The sequence below is a fragment of the Phascolarctos cinereus genome, unplaced genomic scaffold (genome assembly GCF_003287225.1).
Source record: "Phascolarctos cinereus isolate Bilbo 61053 unplaced genomic scaffold, phaCin_HiC Scaffold_9;HRSCAF=440, whole genome shotgun sequence".
NCBI classification, from domain to species: Eukaryota; Metazoa; Chordata; class Mammalia; order Diprotodontia; family Phascolarctidae; genus Phascolarctos; species Phascolarctos cinereus.
The window spans coordinates 3189579-3207018 of NW_027556402.1; the positions used below are offsets into that span (position 1 = coordinate 3189579).

At 45.3% G+C, this 17440-nt stretch overlaps 1 protein-coding gene across 5 annotated transcripts in view; it reads left to right on the forward strand.

Moving 5' to 3' along the window:
* TNKS (tankyrase) overlaps positions 1 to 17440 on the forward strand; it is a 216500-nt gene that overhangs the window by 12727 nt on the left and 186333 nt on the right. For all 5 annotated transcript variants that reach the window (XM_020976782.2, XM_078148240.1, XM_078148241.1 and 2 more), the window contains exon 2: positions 15663 to 15887. In XM_020976782.2, coding sequence (XP_020832441.1) covers positions 15663 to 15887 — 225 coding nt within the window. The remainder of the gene's footprint in view (positions 1 to 15662; positions 15888 to 17440) is intronic.

A 17440-nucleotide genomic window follows, 5' to 3' on the forward strand; every position in this document is an offset into this window, starting at 1 on the left:
CATTTTAAAGCTAAGTCACTGTGTGGCCTGCTGGGATCCCCCATAAGGATCAGCTGGACCAGGGAAGGAAGTGAGGACATGAAAGCTTGGTAGGGAATTGTTGCAGTAGTCCAGATAGGGAGTTGTGAGGGCTTCTATTAGGGTGGTGGGGAAAGAGGAAGAAATGCACCTCAGTGGGGAATTTTAGGAGTAATAACGTGAAATTGGCAGACTTTGATTGGGAGGCAGGAAAGACCCTCAGAAAGTGGAATGGGCTCCCTCACTGCTGGAGGGCTTTAAGCACAGGCTGGGTGGCTACTTGATGAGTATAATGTAGCTGGGATTTCTTGTTCCGGAATGGACCAGCAGTTTAAGTGGCATCTTCCAACTCTGAGATTCTGTGAATAAAGACTTGGGAACGGAGATGAAGAAGAGTCAGAGATAATGCCAAGATTATGCACATGGGAGACCAGATGAATGGTCATACCACAGACAGAAATGATGATGCCTGAAAAAGGAGTAGATCTGGGGAGAAGACTAAGAGAAAGTGTTCACAGGTGGAGTTTGAGAGAATGCTGGCACATCCAGGTGGAAATCCTCTGAAGCTGAGAAGACTGGGCAGTATTGGAGAGGCAGCTTTGTGAAGCAGTAGGTGGTGATTAAGGTGTGAGAGTGAAGGAGATTGTCGAGGAAGAGAGAAGGGGGCTGAGGGCAGTGATGACATTGAGAAGTGGAGAAGAAGAGGACGCATGTTTGATCAGAGAATGCACAGGGTACACCAAGGTGATTTCATATCTCTTTGGGATTGAAATACGGTAAACATAGGCTTTGGTTTGTATGAATCAGTAAATGGCCACAGTAGTTCCATGGGAGCACAGTTTTAGAACTGAAAGACAGGAAGGAATCAAGTATTTATTAAGCACCTACTGGTGCACTCTGCTCATCCCTTGACAAAAATATTACCTCATTTGATTCTCACAATCACCCTAAGACATAGCTGCTATCGTAACCCCCCATTTTACAGTGGAGGAAACTGAGGCAGACAGAAATTAAATGACTTGTTCAGGATCACAGTTAGTGAAGTGCCTGAGGCTGGACTTGAACTCATGTCTTCTTGACTTCAAGCCCAGTGCTCTGTTCGTTCTAACTGAAAGAGGCAGCTAGGCAGCCCAGCTGAAATCTGGCCTCACAGTACCCAGGGAGGCCTAAGTCTCTCGATATCCTTTGACCCAGCCATGGCACTTTCTCAAGGTGGTCAGGAAAACAGAAAGAGAACCCATATGTTCTAACATGTTTACAGCAGTTCTCTTTGTGGTGGCAAAGAGCTGGATATTGAGGGGATGCCCGGCAACCGGGGGATGGCTGAACAAGCTGTGGTGTGTGATCTGTGCTATAAGGAATAACAAGCTGTTGAGTTAGAAAAACATGGAAAGACTTACATGAGATAATGGAGAATGAAATGAGCCGAACCAAGAGAATGGTGTATGGAGTAACAACAGTGTGGTTCTAAGAAGAGCTTGGAATGACTAAGTCATTCTGAGTGTTGTAAACACTCCAGTCAGCTGCAAAGGACCGATGAAGGAAGAGGCTATCCTCCAGAGAAAGAGCTGATAAATAGAAGGATGTGTGGTGTGGTTTTGCATGTACGTACACACATGCATATTTGTGTCTAATGCTGACCTTCTCCAGGGCAGGGAGGGAGAAAAAGACCAAAAAGTGTGCACAGCAGAGAGCAAAAAAACTTAGAAGGAAGCACAGAAAAGCAGGGTAGTTTGGCAAATGATGTGTAGTATTATATAGTTTTTTTTAAAGTAAATGGTGTGACATGGAAATTCATGGTTTCATAGTGAATCTTTTTATGTTGTCTTGCATATGTGGAAATGTTATTTTTTTTTTTTGGTCTTTTTGTATTTAAGTTCAAAATGAATAAAAACTTTTAAAAAATTAAAAATCTGGTCTCAGGGAACTTACTAGTTGTGTGACTCTGAGCAAGTCACTTCACTTCTGTCTTCTGCAGTTCCCTCAACTGTAAACTGGTGATACTAGTAACACGTTTTTGAGACGAGCATACTCCACCTCTGAGACATGATGAGCCTAGCCCATGGAGACACTGGCGGCTTGCGGGGTTGGGACCCAGGTCCTTTGTCCCCAAGTTCAGGACTCTTTCCACTCACCTGTGAGTTAGGGGAGAATAAAGAGGCTTCTGGGTGGCAGCAGGGGCCCAGTGGAGCACAGATCATACATACGTGGTGGTACTTGTCCAGGGAGTTGTGTGACTTTGTTCATCCCACTTTGAGCAGCGTGGGAGCAGGAGCGAAGAAGGCAGACGGTGGAGAGGCCACCAGAACTGGGGGATGTCAGGGTGGGAATCTCGACAGGACGAGATTGCAGCAGAGTCAAGGACAGAGGACAGGTTCCGACACTTCCCTGGGTGTTCTTGACTTTTTCTCCCCCATGTGAATTTTGTCAGATTCTTGGAAGTACCCTGTTGATATGGGATTGATGTTTGGCATTTAGTCTGGAATGAGACTCAACGTGAAATGAGGTTTACGTGGATGCTTTGAAGTTTGTGATGTGCTCACATTTCATGTGTGCTGGGGAGGGGGGTGAGCAGAGTATTATCTCAGCATACAGAGTGCTAGGCCTGGAAGCAGGAACACAGCCTGAGTTCAGATACAGCCTCAGACGCTTTCTGGCTGAGTGACCCTGGGCAGTTCAGTTTAACTTAGGTTTGCTTCAGTTTCCTAATCTGTAAAATGTAGATAATGATAGTACTTACCTCCCAGGGTTGTTGTGGTAGTCACAGGTGACGATAATTGTAAAGTGTAGCATGGTGCCTGGAACACAGGAAGCACTATACATGTTCGCTGTTATTATTACTACTATTCTTTTAGTGAAGGGAGCAAAGTGAAGCTCCAGTGGGGTGGCTGGACTAGCTGAACAGGAAGTGATAGAGGGCTTGTACTGAGGAGGTGCAGGAAGAGAGGGAAGGTTGGGGGGTTATTCTAAAGTCAAGGGAATTTCAAAGGTACAGGTTGTGGAGATAACCCAGTTGGAGTGAAGTCCAAGGTACGGTCGTCCCTGTAGTTGATAGAAGTGAATGATGATGTAGGTCACTGGAGTAGAACTGGGCGGACGTGGTGTTTGAGAGGACATTGATGTGGGTGTTTAAGGCTCCCATGTAAGAGGCAGAGTGGAAAAGAAGACGGTGGGACAAGAACTGAAATGAGAAAGGAGGAAGAGAGGCCTGGATTACTGTTACAAAGATCTGAACTGAGGGATGTGGATGAATGGGGAAGGGGGGTTGCACTTTAAAGGAAGAAAAGTTGTAGAGTGATTGTGGTGGGTGAATGAGTCTGGAGGAGCCATTGAAGAGCAAGGAGTGTTTCTACCCCTCTGCTGACTGCATGACATTGTGCTAGGCCCTGGGGTTAGAAAGATGAAAAAACGAACGGAGCTTTTGCCCTCCAAAGAGTTTATTTTCTGTTATGTTTATAATCTTAAAGCCACACGATTGTCATGTGTCTGTGCCATTTCTGTTTTCCTTTTTGTTTTTTTGGTGGTCAGTTAGTTGTCGAAATAGCTCAAGATTGAGTTGTTTCACCTGATACCTTTTTCTCCTTTTTTTTTTCTTTTTTGCCGATTCTGAGGTTAGCATTGCCAAGTTGATGGTCTTTCTGACCTTCCCCAGACGGCAGTTGCAGAGATAACTTCTCCATCAATAACAAGTCTTTTCCTGTTGAACCAGACTCTTTCCTTCCAGTGAGGTTCCTCGATGCTGGCCTTGTCCAGGCTTGACCAATTCTTTCACAAACATTCCTCTGTTGAGAGTACATGTTCATAATGGGGGCACGTGATCAAGAGAGCTGGGAGTCAGTGCTATAGAGAGCACTTGACATTTAGAGAGTGTTATCCGTGGGTATACAACATCAGTTAGAATACAGTCTGTCCTCCCGCTGCGGATAGAGTACTGTCCTTATTGTTCATTGGAGGGCAGAGGCACCTTGTTTTCAAGGAAGTACCGGGATGCTTTGCAGTGTGCCAGGGTCTCTGGAAGGCTTAAGATCTAGGGGGGGCTGACTGTGTGTCTTCCGGGTGAAGACACTGAAGCGGTTGTAGTTAAACTCAAGGATGGAGTGGGGGGTGATGTGCGGGAGTTCAGTTGCCCAGCCACCAGTGTAGAAAGTGTGCTGGAGTTGAGGGTTCCTCTGCTTCATGTCTTTAGCTGGCTTGAAGGTTGGAGACTAAAAGCAGTGAAGCCACCCCCTCTTCCTTGTTCTGCTGCCTCTTTCCTGTGACCGAGCCTGTCTTTTTCAGAGTCCCTGCTGGGAAACCAGAGTTCATGGTGGAAATTCTTGTGCCCTTCACAATTGCATGTGAATAGACTGGCACATTATTTGGGAGGGCTGCTAGCTAGAGGCCTAGAGAAAATTTTGTGGTTGGGCTGGGTTTGAAAAACTGCATTTTTAAAACTCTAGGATTTTCTAGACTTTGACCAAAGCTCATTATGTTCTTTTGCAAAAATTAAGTTGGTGTTTTTTTTCATATTTAAATTTGTGAAGATATTTCTGAATCTAATTCCTTTTCCTTTTTCACTCATAATTACATTATTCATGTAATGAGTAGAAGCGTTTCCAAGTACTATGAAGGATTGTGAACAAGTATTTTTTAAAATACATTTTTATTGATATCTTTTATTTTTATATCACTTATATTTCCTTCTGTATTCCTCCTCTCTCGCCCTGTCAGACAGTCATTCCTTATAATAGTGAAAAAAAAAAGTTGCATAGAACTAAATTACATGTAAAAAGTATGACTTGTGCACTGTTGTGCACCCATGGTCCCCTACTTCTGTGAAGGAGTGGGGAAGAGAGGTTTTTTCCTAGGACCAAGCTACTTTTTTTGGGGGGGGGTTGGTTTTTTTTTTTTTGGTGAGGCAGTTGGGGTGCAGTGACTTGCCCAGGATCACACAGCTAGGAAGTGTTATGTGTCTGAGGCCATATTTGAACTCAGGTCCTCCTGACTCCAAGGCCAGAGCTCTATCCGCTGCGCCACCTGGCAGACCCCCCCAAGCTACTTTTTATAATTAAGCTGCACACAACTGTGATTGTTTGGCAGCAGTCCTTTTCTCCATTGCTGTAGGCACTTGGCCCAGTACCTGACACATAGTCAGTGCATAATAAATGTTGACTGACTTTTTTCTCCCATCCCTGGTTGTGTCCCAGGAGTGATACTGCTCTACAGAGCTGCCCTCTTGATATTCTTTCATCTCTTTTGTTCCCCTTTGATCCAGGGTGTCATAGAGGCTCCAGAGAGATCTTTCCATCAGTGTATTTTGCAGCCGTGGTACACGGAGCATGGGTTTGGGGGTATGAGAAGGACAGGAAGATTTCTCAGAGGTTCTTAAGGGGGCATGTGATCATGCGAAGGGACAGATGAAGAAGGGGGGAAGGTGCAAAAACCAAGCCAAACCTAAACTGAAGGGGCCCAAAGCGTGTATGGCCTGAAGTTTTTGTTCATGCCGGTATCATTTGCTTTTCCCCAGGACTGCTGTGCCGCCATGACTTTCCTTCTGGGTACACCAGAACTTGTCGCTCCTCTGTTGAGACTCCAGTGGCCTCGAAGCTGACATGGAACCTCTTCTGTTTGACTTGTAAATTCTTTCACCAGCTAGCCCACCTTGCTTCCCTTTGAAGCCTCCTCCGCCACTGTCCCGTGCAGCCAAACTGAGCTAAGTGAGGCGCTTACTTGGATTTGAGAGATGTCGCGGAGGTGGGGGAGGCACGAGATGGCAGCGACTCGTTTGGACGTGAGGAAGGGGCCGACGCACAGGGCCCCGCACTTTTCTTCTTACCAAGAGGAGGGCGCTAGGCTTCAGGGTCTGGTCTCCATTCTGGGGTTGGTAGTCATTGCTGGTCATTGGAGCTTATCTCACAGCACTCTTTACGTTGACATTATTGTATCTGTTAGGAGATCGGGCCTGCTTGTGGTTGCTACAGTTTGGATCAGCAGAAGCAGCTAGGTAGAGCCTCGGACATGGAGTCAGGGAGACCTCAGTTCAAATCTTGCCGTAGTCGTTAATTAGCTGTGTGACCTTGGGCAAGTCCCTTAACCTCTGTCAGCCTCAGTATCCTTAGCTGTAAAATGGTAATAATGACGACACCTATTTCTTACATTTGCTTTTTTTTTTTTACAGCAGAATAGTAATGTTCCATCACGTTCATGTCCTACAGTTTGGTCTGTTTCCCACTTGATGCATGCTTCCTTTGTCTACACTTTTGCCACCCTGGCCAGAATTCCCCTGTGTCTGTTCCTTTGTGTCCTTGGGCCTCCTGGGCTTGTGGGCTGACTGTTTCCTCTGAGGTCCTGGTTGTTCTCCAGAGTGGCTGGCCTCGTTCGCCGCTCTCAGCAGTGTACCGACGTCCCTGTGTCCCTCCAGTTCCTCCAGGGCACGATGGCAGGCAATGCCTCAGGCTGGTTTAATGGAGTTTTTCTCCCAGTGATTTGAGGCATCTCCCATGTTTGGGGATAGTTCACAATCCTCACTTCTCCTTCTGCCCTTTGACCTCTTGCCCCTTGGAGGCTACTTAGATGCTAGAATCAGTGTTCCTTGTGTGTCTTGGGTATCAGCCTCTGACCACAGATACTGGAGGTCAATTATTTTCTCATCAGACTGTTTCTCTTATTCTCACTGCATTGATTTTGTTTGGACAAAAGCCTTTTGATCTTAAATAGCCTCAATTGTTTATTGTGATTTTCCCTGTCTCCTGGTTATGAATTTTCCCGTATCCGTAATTGTGAAAGGTACTTTTCCCCTCTCTTTCATTGCTACTTTGTGACCTTTTGTAGTTAGGTTGCACCCAAGGAGTGTACAGTTGAATGAGAGAACACATTAATAGCTGAAAATGGGTGGGTGACTGGTGGTGGGGGGGGGGCGGGGAAGGACCTTTCTGCCAAAGCACATGGTGCTAAGTTTGAAGAATGAGGGATGGCTGGTTTGTGCCCTCCCCCCAAATGGAGGTTCTGGAAAAAGCCCCACTGTGGGAGAAGGCACCCACAGGAGCAGGGTCAGGAGGCAGCTGGGGGCTGGTGGAGTAGGCTAGAGAATGAGGGTTAGTTGACCTGGGACCCATCTCCAAAATGGAGGGGAGACAGAGCCATGAAAGGCTGGGGCTTGGTTGTGGAGGATTAAAAAAAAAAATCTAGAGAAAAAAGGAAGCCCCTGGAGTTTTGAGTAAGAAAGTCGTCAGATCCGCACTTAAGGAAACTCTCTGGTGCCATGTGGAGAATGAACTGAGGTTGTGGACAGGCATTGGACAGGGCTGCCAAGCAGGAGGACAGTAATCGAGGGGAGAGTTGGTGCAGTCCTGAACTGTGTTGTTACGCATTTTCAGTGATTTTCGAATAGAATTTCTTTGCTATTTATGCCTCGTCTTTGTTAGTTCATGGCTTTCTTAGATATGCTGTAAAGTCATGCATGTACAGGACAGTATTGAGTGCATTTCTGTCCCCTCTACTCAGCTTCAGGTTAGTAGTACTCAGACAAAAAAGCCCTCTCTTGGGACCATTTTGTGGGAGAAGAGAGTTACCTCTTTTTTTTACTCATCTTTTCTCTCTGGATCTGGGTTGCGATGGTTTCTCCGTAGGGCGGGGCAGCATTGGTGCATTCTTTTACAAGATAAAAATAGAGTGGTGTTGAATTGGGTGTCAGATACAGATGATTGAGGAAGCCTGGGGTACCCGATCCTTCTGGGAACATAAATGAACAGTAGTTGGACCTGATGTGGAGAAAGGTGACAGTCGAAGAGGGCGTAGCACTGTTGTATGCTGACACATGAGAATTACCTAGAACTTGGTGGGAATGGAAACTGGCCAGACATCGGTTCATGTTGTTAAGTCCAGAAGTGGCTTTTGATCAGTAGATACAAGGTACTATTTTGAGTAAATGAATCCTGAGCTTTTGGTTCTTAGGAAGGAATGAATGAAAAAGCTTTTGGTAAGGGGTCACTGTGTGCTAACTGTTGGGGATTCTTGTACAAAAGCAAAGACCTCTCCATTGAGGGGTTTATATTTCCAGTTGGGGGAGATTGTGAACATAGGAGACTGGTGGCCAATGGAGAACACTTTGGGCCAGATTGACAAGGCCCTGTTGCTTTGATTATGCTTCCATAATTGGAAGGGGTGGGCAAGAACCAAACGGGTGGGCCTATGCCCCCAGGGCAGCTGGTGAGAGTATGATCAGAGAGTAGGGAGTCAGGTTTGCTATTGCTGTCTTCTTCTTCTTCATCCTGTCTCACAGAAAGAAGTGGTCTTTCTTCTCCTTCCCAAGGCAGTTTCTACCATAGTGTAAGGGAGCCCATTCCATCCTGTCTTCTCCAGAAGATTGCCTCCTCTGGCATCCCCACTGTCATTAATCTTCAGTCTCTCCCTGTCTACCAGCCAGTTCTCTACTGCCTACAAACATGCTCACCTTCCTCAAAAAACTCTCAATCTGTGCATCCCTACTAGCTTTTATGTTCCTTTCGTAGTAAAAATGCTGTCTGCAGTGATCCCTTAATTGGTAAATCTAGTGTCCTTAAAAAAAATCCTTATCCTTCTTGAACTCAGAATACCAGCCTGATTCTTCTCTCTCCTTCCCTCCCTCTCCCTTTCTCTCTCTCTCTCTCTCTCTCTCTCTCTCTCTCTCTCTCTCTCTCTCTCTCTCTCTCTCTCTCTCTCTCTCTCCCCCCACGCGCATACACACACACACACACACACACACACACACACACACACAGGTCACTAGTGGTTGGGTATTCCCCACAGTTTTATCCTGGACCCCCTTCTCTTCTCCTTCTACACTTCTTCACTTGGTGGTCTCGTTAGCTCCTGTGGATTGAATTACCGTCTCGATGCTGATGTCCAGCCCTAACCTTTGGCTCCTGACCTCCAGTCTTACATCTCCAACTGCCTATTGGACCATCTCAGGCTGGCTGCCCTGTAAACATCTTAAGCTCAACATGTCCAAAATGGAATTCTCTCCTTCCCCCCCCCCAACCTTCTCCTCTTCTTAATGCCTCTGTTATTATGGAGGGAACCACCCTAGGTGTCATCCTGAACTCCTCTTTCTCACTCCTTATCTCCAGTTAGTGTCAAGTCTTGTCTTTTCCACCTGTGTAGCATCTTTCGCATGTTCTCCCTTCTGTCCTCTGACACTGCTCCCACCTGTGTAAACCTTCATCTCCTCATGCTTGGATTGTTGCAGTAGGTGCTGCTGGGCCTGCCTCTTCCAGCCTCTTCCCATTCCAGTGCATCCTCCTCTCAGCTGTCAAAGGGATCTTCTTCTTTTTTATTTTATTAATTTATTTTGATTTATCAACAATCACTTCCATATGCTTTTGAGTTGAAAGTTTTTCTCCCCCTTCCTTCCCCTCCCCCTGCCTCCCCAAGACAGCACACAATCTGATATAGGCTTTACATTTATATTCCTATTGAACATATTTTCACATTAGTGAAGTTGTAAGTAAAAATTAAAACCAATAGGAGGAACCATCAGAAAGAGGAAACAAAACTCAACAGAAGAGAAAAAAAAATAACAATTCAACTTCCATAGTTCTTTCTTTGGATGTGGACAGCATTTTCCATCCCGAGGCCTCTGGAGATGTCTTAGATCCTTGTAATGCTGAGAAGGTCTCAGTTTAACAATCTTAGTCATTGCATAATGTGGCTGTTATTGTGTACAAAGTCCTCTTGGTTCTGCTCACTTCACTCAGCATCAGACCATATAGTTCTTTCCAGGCTTTTCTGAAGTCAGCCTGTTCATCATTTCTTATAACACAATAGTATTCCATGACATTCATATACCACAGCTTGCTCAGCCATTCCCCAGTTGATGGGCATCCTCTCAATTTTCCAGTTCTTTGCCACCACAAAAAGAGCTGCTATGAATATTTTTGTACATACGGGTCTTCTTCCCATTTGTATGATCTCTCTGGGATATAGCCCCGGAAGTGGTATTGCTGGGTCAAAGGGTATGCACATTGTTGTAGCCCTTTGAGCATAGTTCCAAATTGTTCTCCAAAATGGTTGGATCATTTCACAACTCCACCAACAATGTAGTAGTATTCCAATTTTCCCGCATCTTCTCCAGCATTTATCGTTTTCCTGTTTTGTTGTGTTGGCCAATGTGATAGGTGTGATGTGGTACCTCAGAGTTGTTTTGATTTGCATTTCTCTAATCAGTAACAATTTAGAGCATTTTTTCATATGACTATAGATGGCTTTAATTTCTTCATCTGAGAACTGTCTGTTCATATCCAAAGTGATCTTCTTAAAATGTGGTTCTGACTGACCACATCACTGTCCACCTCAGTAAACTCCAATGGTTCCCTGTCACCTCCGGGATCACATTTAAAGTCCTCTATTTAGCATTCAGAGGCCCTCAGTCTTCTTATACCCCACCCCCATGAGCTCTTGGATCTAGTAAGGCTGGCCTCTTCCTTTTCCTTGAACAGGGCACTCTACTTCCTGAATTTTCTCTGCTTCTTTCCCATGCCTGGAGCGTTCTTTCTCATCTCAGCTTCCTGGCCTCTTCCAAATCCAAGCTAAAATCCTGTCTAAGACAAGAAGTTTTCCCAGTCCTTTTTAATTCTAGTGCCTTTGCCCTGTAGATGATTTCCATTATGTCTTGCATGTGGCTTATTTGTACATGGTTGTTTGCATGTTGTTTCCCCTGTTAGGTTGAGCTCCATCTTTTGCCTTTCCTGTTTGTCTTCAGAGCTTAGCACAATGCTTGGCACATGGTAAGTGCTTAAAAATACCTGTTGACTGACTCTAGGTTGTCACTGTAGGTGATATGAAAAATGGTGATACTCTAGATAGAAAGAGGGAAGCTAGAAGGCAGGGTGGATTTAAGGGGAAAGATGTGTTGGATTTGAGGTACCTTTGTGACATCCGGGTGGAGGTGCAACTGGGAGACAGAAATTGCAGCTGTTGCCAGAGGGAGGAGACCAGAAGAATTAAAAACCGTCTTAGGAAATATTTGATGGGCCATGTAGAGCGTGGTGGTAGCTCAGGACTACTATCAGAACAGAACAGAAAATGCTTTCCACCTTAGAGTCAGAATATCGTCCTCTCTCTTTTCCCTGCTACTGTGGAGGGCACCGCTGTCTTCTGAGTTACCCTGACTACACTCTCTCTTCCATCCTTAACTTCTCACGTGCTCTCACCCCCGTCTCCGTTCTGTAGCCAGGTTTTATCGTTTCTTTCTCCCCAGCGTGTAATCCTTTAGACTGCTTTCCCTCTGCTCACACAGCCACTGGTGATGAGGAAGCTCAGCCCTGGGCATCACCCTTGGCCAGGGGACAGGGGGGTTAGGAAGTTGGTGTGGGAAGGTGGGAAAGGACAGCAGAAGTAACCAAGATGGCACTATACCTTGGAGATGTGAAGCTCCTGGTGAAGGAGGGCTTTGCCTTCCTTTTCATTAACCAGATACTGAGCCATCGGTACAAAGAGATGAGCGGACAGCCTTTCCACCTGCTCTGCCTTTGTTGTTGTTTGTCCTCAGTTCTCAAAGAGGACCAGTGATGTCATCGAGGTGATGTCTTGACTTGGGCATGAATTGGATTGAAATGAGGCAGAGCTGAGCAGAGTCATCAGTCTCGCTCTTTCCTCCAGAGTCATTGACTGGCAGTGGCCGGAGATGATGGCCAGGGATGCAGTGGATGACCTTGGCCTTCTCTAAGTGGAGGTCTTTCCCAGGCCTCAGTTTGTCTGAGGCAGTGCCCCTTCAGTGACCAAAGGGTTAGGTAAGAACTGAGACGAAAGATGGCCTAATTTACAGTCACAGAAGTATTGGTGTGGCAGGGCAAGACCCTTAAAGTCTCTGGCCAGAACAGAAAACAGTTGCTATTTGTGCACATTATAAACCATTGAAACCTAAAAATGAGCCAGCAGAGGCTTGGGCTGGGGCTGTTATTGGCCATTCAGTGAAAGCCAGAGAGTGATTTGGCTTTAAAGGCTTAGTCAAGTAGCCCCTGTTGAAGCTGGACCAGCCCATCGTGCTCTGCCTTTAGGAAGCCACGAATACTTCTGTGTTTCATCCATAAGCTTGGAGCTCAAGTGCTTGTTCATTAATACTTCTGCTTGTCCTAAGAGAGAGCATTAAGAAATTGAAATCTAGGTGTTGTGTCTTTAGTGTTTCCCCATATACCAGTCTTGTTACTGTATCAAAAAAGATGGTGACATTAATTTGACAGTGCTTGTACTCCCTGAAGCCAGGTTGGCTTCCTCATCTTGATATTTGCAAACCCCTAAGGATTCACAAATGTGCTCGGGCAGTAATTGAAATCAGTAAATGTGCTCCAGGAGACAAAGCCAGGAGCAGTGCATGGAAATTGAAAAGAAGCAAGTGAAGGTTTGATGCAAGAGAAAGCTTCCTAAGTCTTCGGGCTGTCCAAGGAGTAGAATGGGCCGCCTTAAAAGGCGAAGGATTCGAAGGTCTTCAGAAGCAGTGGACAGCTGCTCCGGTACGTGTATAAGTTGGCCTAATGGCTACTGAGGGTCCCTCCAGCTTTCGGATTCTGTGCCTTCTTGCGTCTCTTGTCAGTGTCCTGCAGTCCTCTAGCGGAAGTCTCCCCAAGGTTCTGCCGACCTTTCTCTCTGTCTCTTAATATTCCCTGGGGAGCAGTAGAGCATATGGGTTGACCGTTCTTCACTCTCCTGTGTGTCTGGCCCATCTTTTTCTTTTCTTTGCATCAATTTTCCTGCAGGTTGCCTTAAAACACACACACACACACACACACACACACACACACACACACACACACACAGAGACATCAATATTCTTACATTCTTTTGAAGCTATTGTATGGCTGTTCATGGAATGTACCATCTGAAGAGCTGAAGTTGAGGCCCCCTGAGGGCTGTGGAGAAAGAGTGTGATTGTCAAAAGGCTTGTGGCCAGATCAGTGTTGTGAGTCAGAAGGTAATTTGTAGCTTCTTCAAGTCCTGGTCTAGAAGCCAGTGGGTAAAGATACATTGGTTCTGTAGCACTTCTTTCTTTCCCTTGGTGATTCTGGCTCAGTGGAGGAGGCAAGTGGTCTTTACTTGGTTGAGGCCAAGTTCATCTCAGCGCTGACTGGTTTAAACTTGTGAGTGCTCTGTTTCCTTTTTCAGAATCGTGACTGGACTTCTTTTCAGAAGGTTCAGATTGATTGAATGGGGACTCAGTCAGCAAACGTGCCCACTGTGGGCCTCACGCTGTTAGACATTGACTAGTAGTCTGTGCCCTCAAGGTGCGTAGGTGGCGTTGGGGAGATACTGAGTGCGAGCAGCTGTGGGGCTCACTCCTGGTTCTGCCCTGGGGCCTGAGAGCACAGTTTCCAGTTCTGTTTTGCCCTTGGTTTCTGGACAGCCACTCTGGTTTGTCCTTGTTGAATTGGAATTCTCAGGCCAAGCAAATTCTCCTGCTGCTCTGGTAATCTGTACAGTCAAAAAACCTTGTTGACAAACCAAAGGCTGTCCTTAGTGCCTTTTTAGGCAGTTGAGGCCACATGTATTTAATGCTTTTTGGGGGGGGGTGAGGCAGTTGGGGTTAAGTGACCTGCCCCGAGTCACACAGCTAGGAAATATTATGTGTCTCAGGCCAGATTTGAACTCGGGTCCTCCTGACTTCAGGGCCAGTGCTCTATCTACTGCGCCACCTAGCTGCCCCCTAGATGATGCTTTTTAATCAAAAAACCGTATATGATGTTGAGGGTGGATGGTTTCATTCTTCCTTTTTATGGTTCAGATAGCTTTCAAGTTCTAAGTAAAGTTAATATGTGGAATTTTCAATGTGTTATGCAACAGTATGTCATGTTAGATAATATCTCTTGGTGAAATGTGACATTGCAGTGTAATAATCAGATCAAAATAGGATAGGAGAGAAAAGTTCTTGGGGCGTTATGGAGGCACACTGTTTGGTGAGGACTACTCGCAATAAAGTGGAATAGAACTCTTCTGCTGTACCACGTACAGGTCTTTCAAAAGGCCACGTGAATAGGTGGGGGCGTGCTGATGCTCTGGAGGCCTGCTAGGCTGGGAGGGCTGGACATTTTGACTTGTCACTATCCATTTTTACCTCCATCTTGGGAATCTTGAATAGGCGGGCACGGTTCTAATTTTGCAATATTAAGTCCGTGAGAACATAGAACTTGCTTTACAGAAATATTCTTTGTAAATAACCATATTAGAATGCATGTGTTTTGCATGACCCAGTGTAGTAAAATAGATATGTAATGAGCTACTTTTTATCCATTTAGAAGCAAACTGGCTATAAATCATTTTTTAAATGTGCACTGTCTTCCTTTTAGCTCTTAGTTTAGATAGCAGATCCATTCCTTTAATGATGGAAGTGCCACTTGTTGCCTTTTAATTTTTTTATTTAAAATGCCACAACCCAACATTAATTTTAAAGGAAAATCCAAGGGAATTTTTTAGCATGGAACTAGAAACACAAACCTATAGAACTGGAAAAATTTAACGTAAGGGCTAGAAATAAATTGTTTTTAATATTTTGAAATTGTGATCCTTAAATTACCATTCTAAAATGTTAGTATCTGAAATGAACTGTCTGAATTGTTTTCCCTGCTCTCTAAAATCACTCTCTTTTAAGTTACCAAAATCACCTTCTTGCTTAATTCATTGACTCTAAGTTGTCATTTCTCTTCAGACTTTCTACAAGATCTGCCATTTTTGACTGCATTTTGTGCAACTGTCCTTCTTTGTTTTTTATGACCATGAAGTCCTTTGAGTCTTGTGCTATCTCCACTGTTTAATTTTCATTTTCCTTCATCTTTCCCCTAACCCATGGGCTTTTCCCTAAAGATTCAGTCCTTGCCCCTTTATATGGCTCTAGATTTTTGTTATCTGACTCAGCTTACATACTCTGATTTCATCTCTTACCTGTGTCAGTGGTTCTCAGACTGATAACCCTGGATCTGACTTCTCACATATGTATTTTCTCTCTCTCGCTCTCTCTCTCTCTTACTGTCTTTCTCTCTCCCCTTAGATGTTTCCCCTGAAATTCTTACTATGTCCAAAATTGGACTTGTGATCTAGCAGTCTTTGATGGCTCACCTTGAACTGTGGGCCTCCTTCCTATCCATTTTATCTCCTAATAATACTACTGATTTCTGACTGGAGAGAAACCTTGGCATCATGCTTGAGTTTTTTCTTCTTAATCCCCTCAATCATTGTACCACAAAATCTTGTCTGTTTCTTTATTCACCACAGTTCTCAGATTTACCTGTTTTCCTTTTCTTCTCTCTGTGGTAAAGTTGAGTGATTGGAGTTTCAGTTTTTTGGAACTTTGGGAGAGAAAGATTTTGGTTTGTTTTGGGTTTTTTTTTAGCGTGTACAGGTATTTGTGAGTGACATAAAACATGAAAGGTGTGCTTTCAGTGTTGGCCAGCAGCCAAAGGAGAAGAGCTTTCTTCTCAACTTTTGTCAGGTGGGATAGCCGGTGTTTGAGTGGGATCCTGAATTTTATTCTTACAAACTTTAATTTTTTTTCATCATATTTCACTCACTTATGTGAGAAGAATCATTCATTTGGTTGTTTTTATTTATTATTTATTTATTTTGTGGATTCCTACCTCTTTTCTTACTTGAAATGATGAAGTCTAGGTCACCATATAAGCTTCCCTTTTCTTTGTTTCCAGGTTTTGGAAGGAAGGATGTGGTAGAACACTTACTGCAGATGGGTGCCAATGTCCACGCCCGAGACGACGGTGGGCTGATTCCTCTCCACAACGCCTGCTCCTTTGGCCATGCTGAAGTGGTCAGCCTGTTGCTGTGCCAGGGGGCAGATCCAAATGCCCGGGATAATTGGAACTACACGCCCCTGCATGAAGCATCTATCAAGGGCAAGATAGACGTGTGCATCGGTGAGTGTGCACAAGGGCTCCGGCCTCGCAGGCTGGGTGCTGTGGCCCCAGATGTTGGCAGGCCGCTCATAGCTTCTGTAGAAAACTGGAATTTTCTCTTGTTCTGCTGTGGCAATCATTTCTCTGTAGAGTATGTAGAGGAGGCATCATTTGCCTCTTCCTCTTTGGTTTAAGAAAACATTCTTTTCAGTTACAAGGCAAGTGGGAGCATTAACTCTCTAGATGCAAACCAAATTCTACCTGGCACGCAGCTGAATTTGGCTGGATTGTGGCTGTCAGATCTCGTTCATTTATAATCCTGTTTCAGCCTCAACAGCCAGGAAGCCCAGGATACAGTTAGGTATATTGCTGACTTGATGGTGTATTTGGATACTTTCAGGTGATGATAGACAAGGTAGCTGAGGACTGAAATTCAGTTTTGTGTGTGTATTTTTAAACCTGTGTGCTGGCATTGGAATTGTTGACCATCTCGTTAGTGTTTGGAGTGCCATGAATGAATGCTTCCGCTGGAGTTGTTGCCCAGGGTAGCTTTGTTTTCAGCATAGTTGCTCATTTCTAGCTAGCTGCTAGGCCATTTAATGAAGCCCTTCCTCTGGGCCAGGGCCTGTACTTAGCTCTGGGGATACAAGTATACCCCAGCAAGATAGTCTCTACCTTTAAGGTGGTCGCATTCAAACGGGGAAAGATGGCACTGAAGGAGAAGGGGGAGAGGGGATAGGTTGGATAGGACCTTGGGCCTGCCCTGGGTCAGGGGAGGAGGGAGAAGGGGAGGGAGTGACCAGGAGCTGGGGCCTCAGAAGGCCATTCCAAACAAAATTCAGCTGATATTTGTGGTGTTTAATCAGTATGTCTTTGGTTTAATCTCTTCCTTTTTAGCGTATTCTTTATATCTTATCTTCTTATCTAGAGGGCTGGGATGGTTCCTCTTAATAACTTGTCCACCCTTCACCATACTGCTCTTCAGTCCCTTCCTCACTGGCTTCCTTGCGTTCTGTTCCCTGCCCTTCTCCTAGGTAACTTTACCATCTCGCGTCATGCAGGTGTCGATGACGTTCCCTCTGCACATGACCTTCCTTTGCTCGTGCCCTGCCTGCCCCACCATCAGTTGCCCACGCTCAGAGTATTCATCTCTTATGGTCCCCATCTCATTCTGTTATGGTGGTCACCCCAAATATCTCCTTCTTGTCTCCTGCCCTTCACCTCCCCTCTGCCCACCTCAGACTCAGCAGGTAACCTCATGAAGAGAAAATTGAGACCCCGTCAGCACAAGCTGCCACAGCATCCCTCTTTTCCATTTTAGAATTTCTTTTTTGTTTTTACCCCCTTGTCTTGTGTGGCTAAGAGCAAAGCACCCCCCCCCATCCACCTCCTTCTTGCCTCTTCACAGACAGATCTCATTTGATTCTCACCTCCTTTGAAGCAGATGTGGATGCTCAGGGAATTGTCCAGTGAGTAGAACGCATCAGTGTCTGCTTGTTTTGGGGTCCCAGGATGGCAGCTGGCACGGGCTCTGCCCCATGTGCTTCTGTAATGCAGAACATTATTTTATCGTT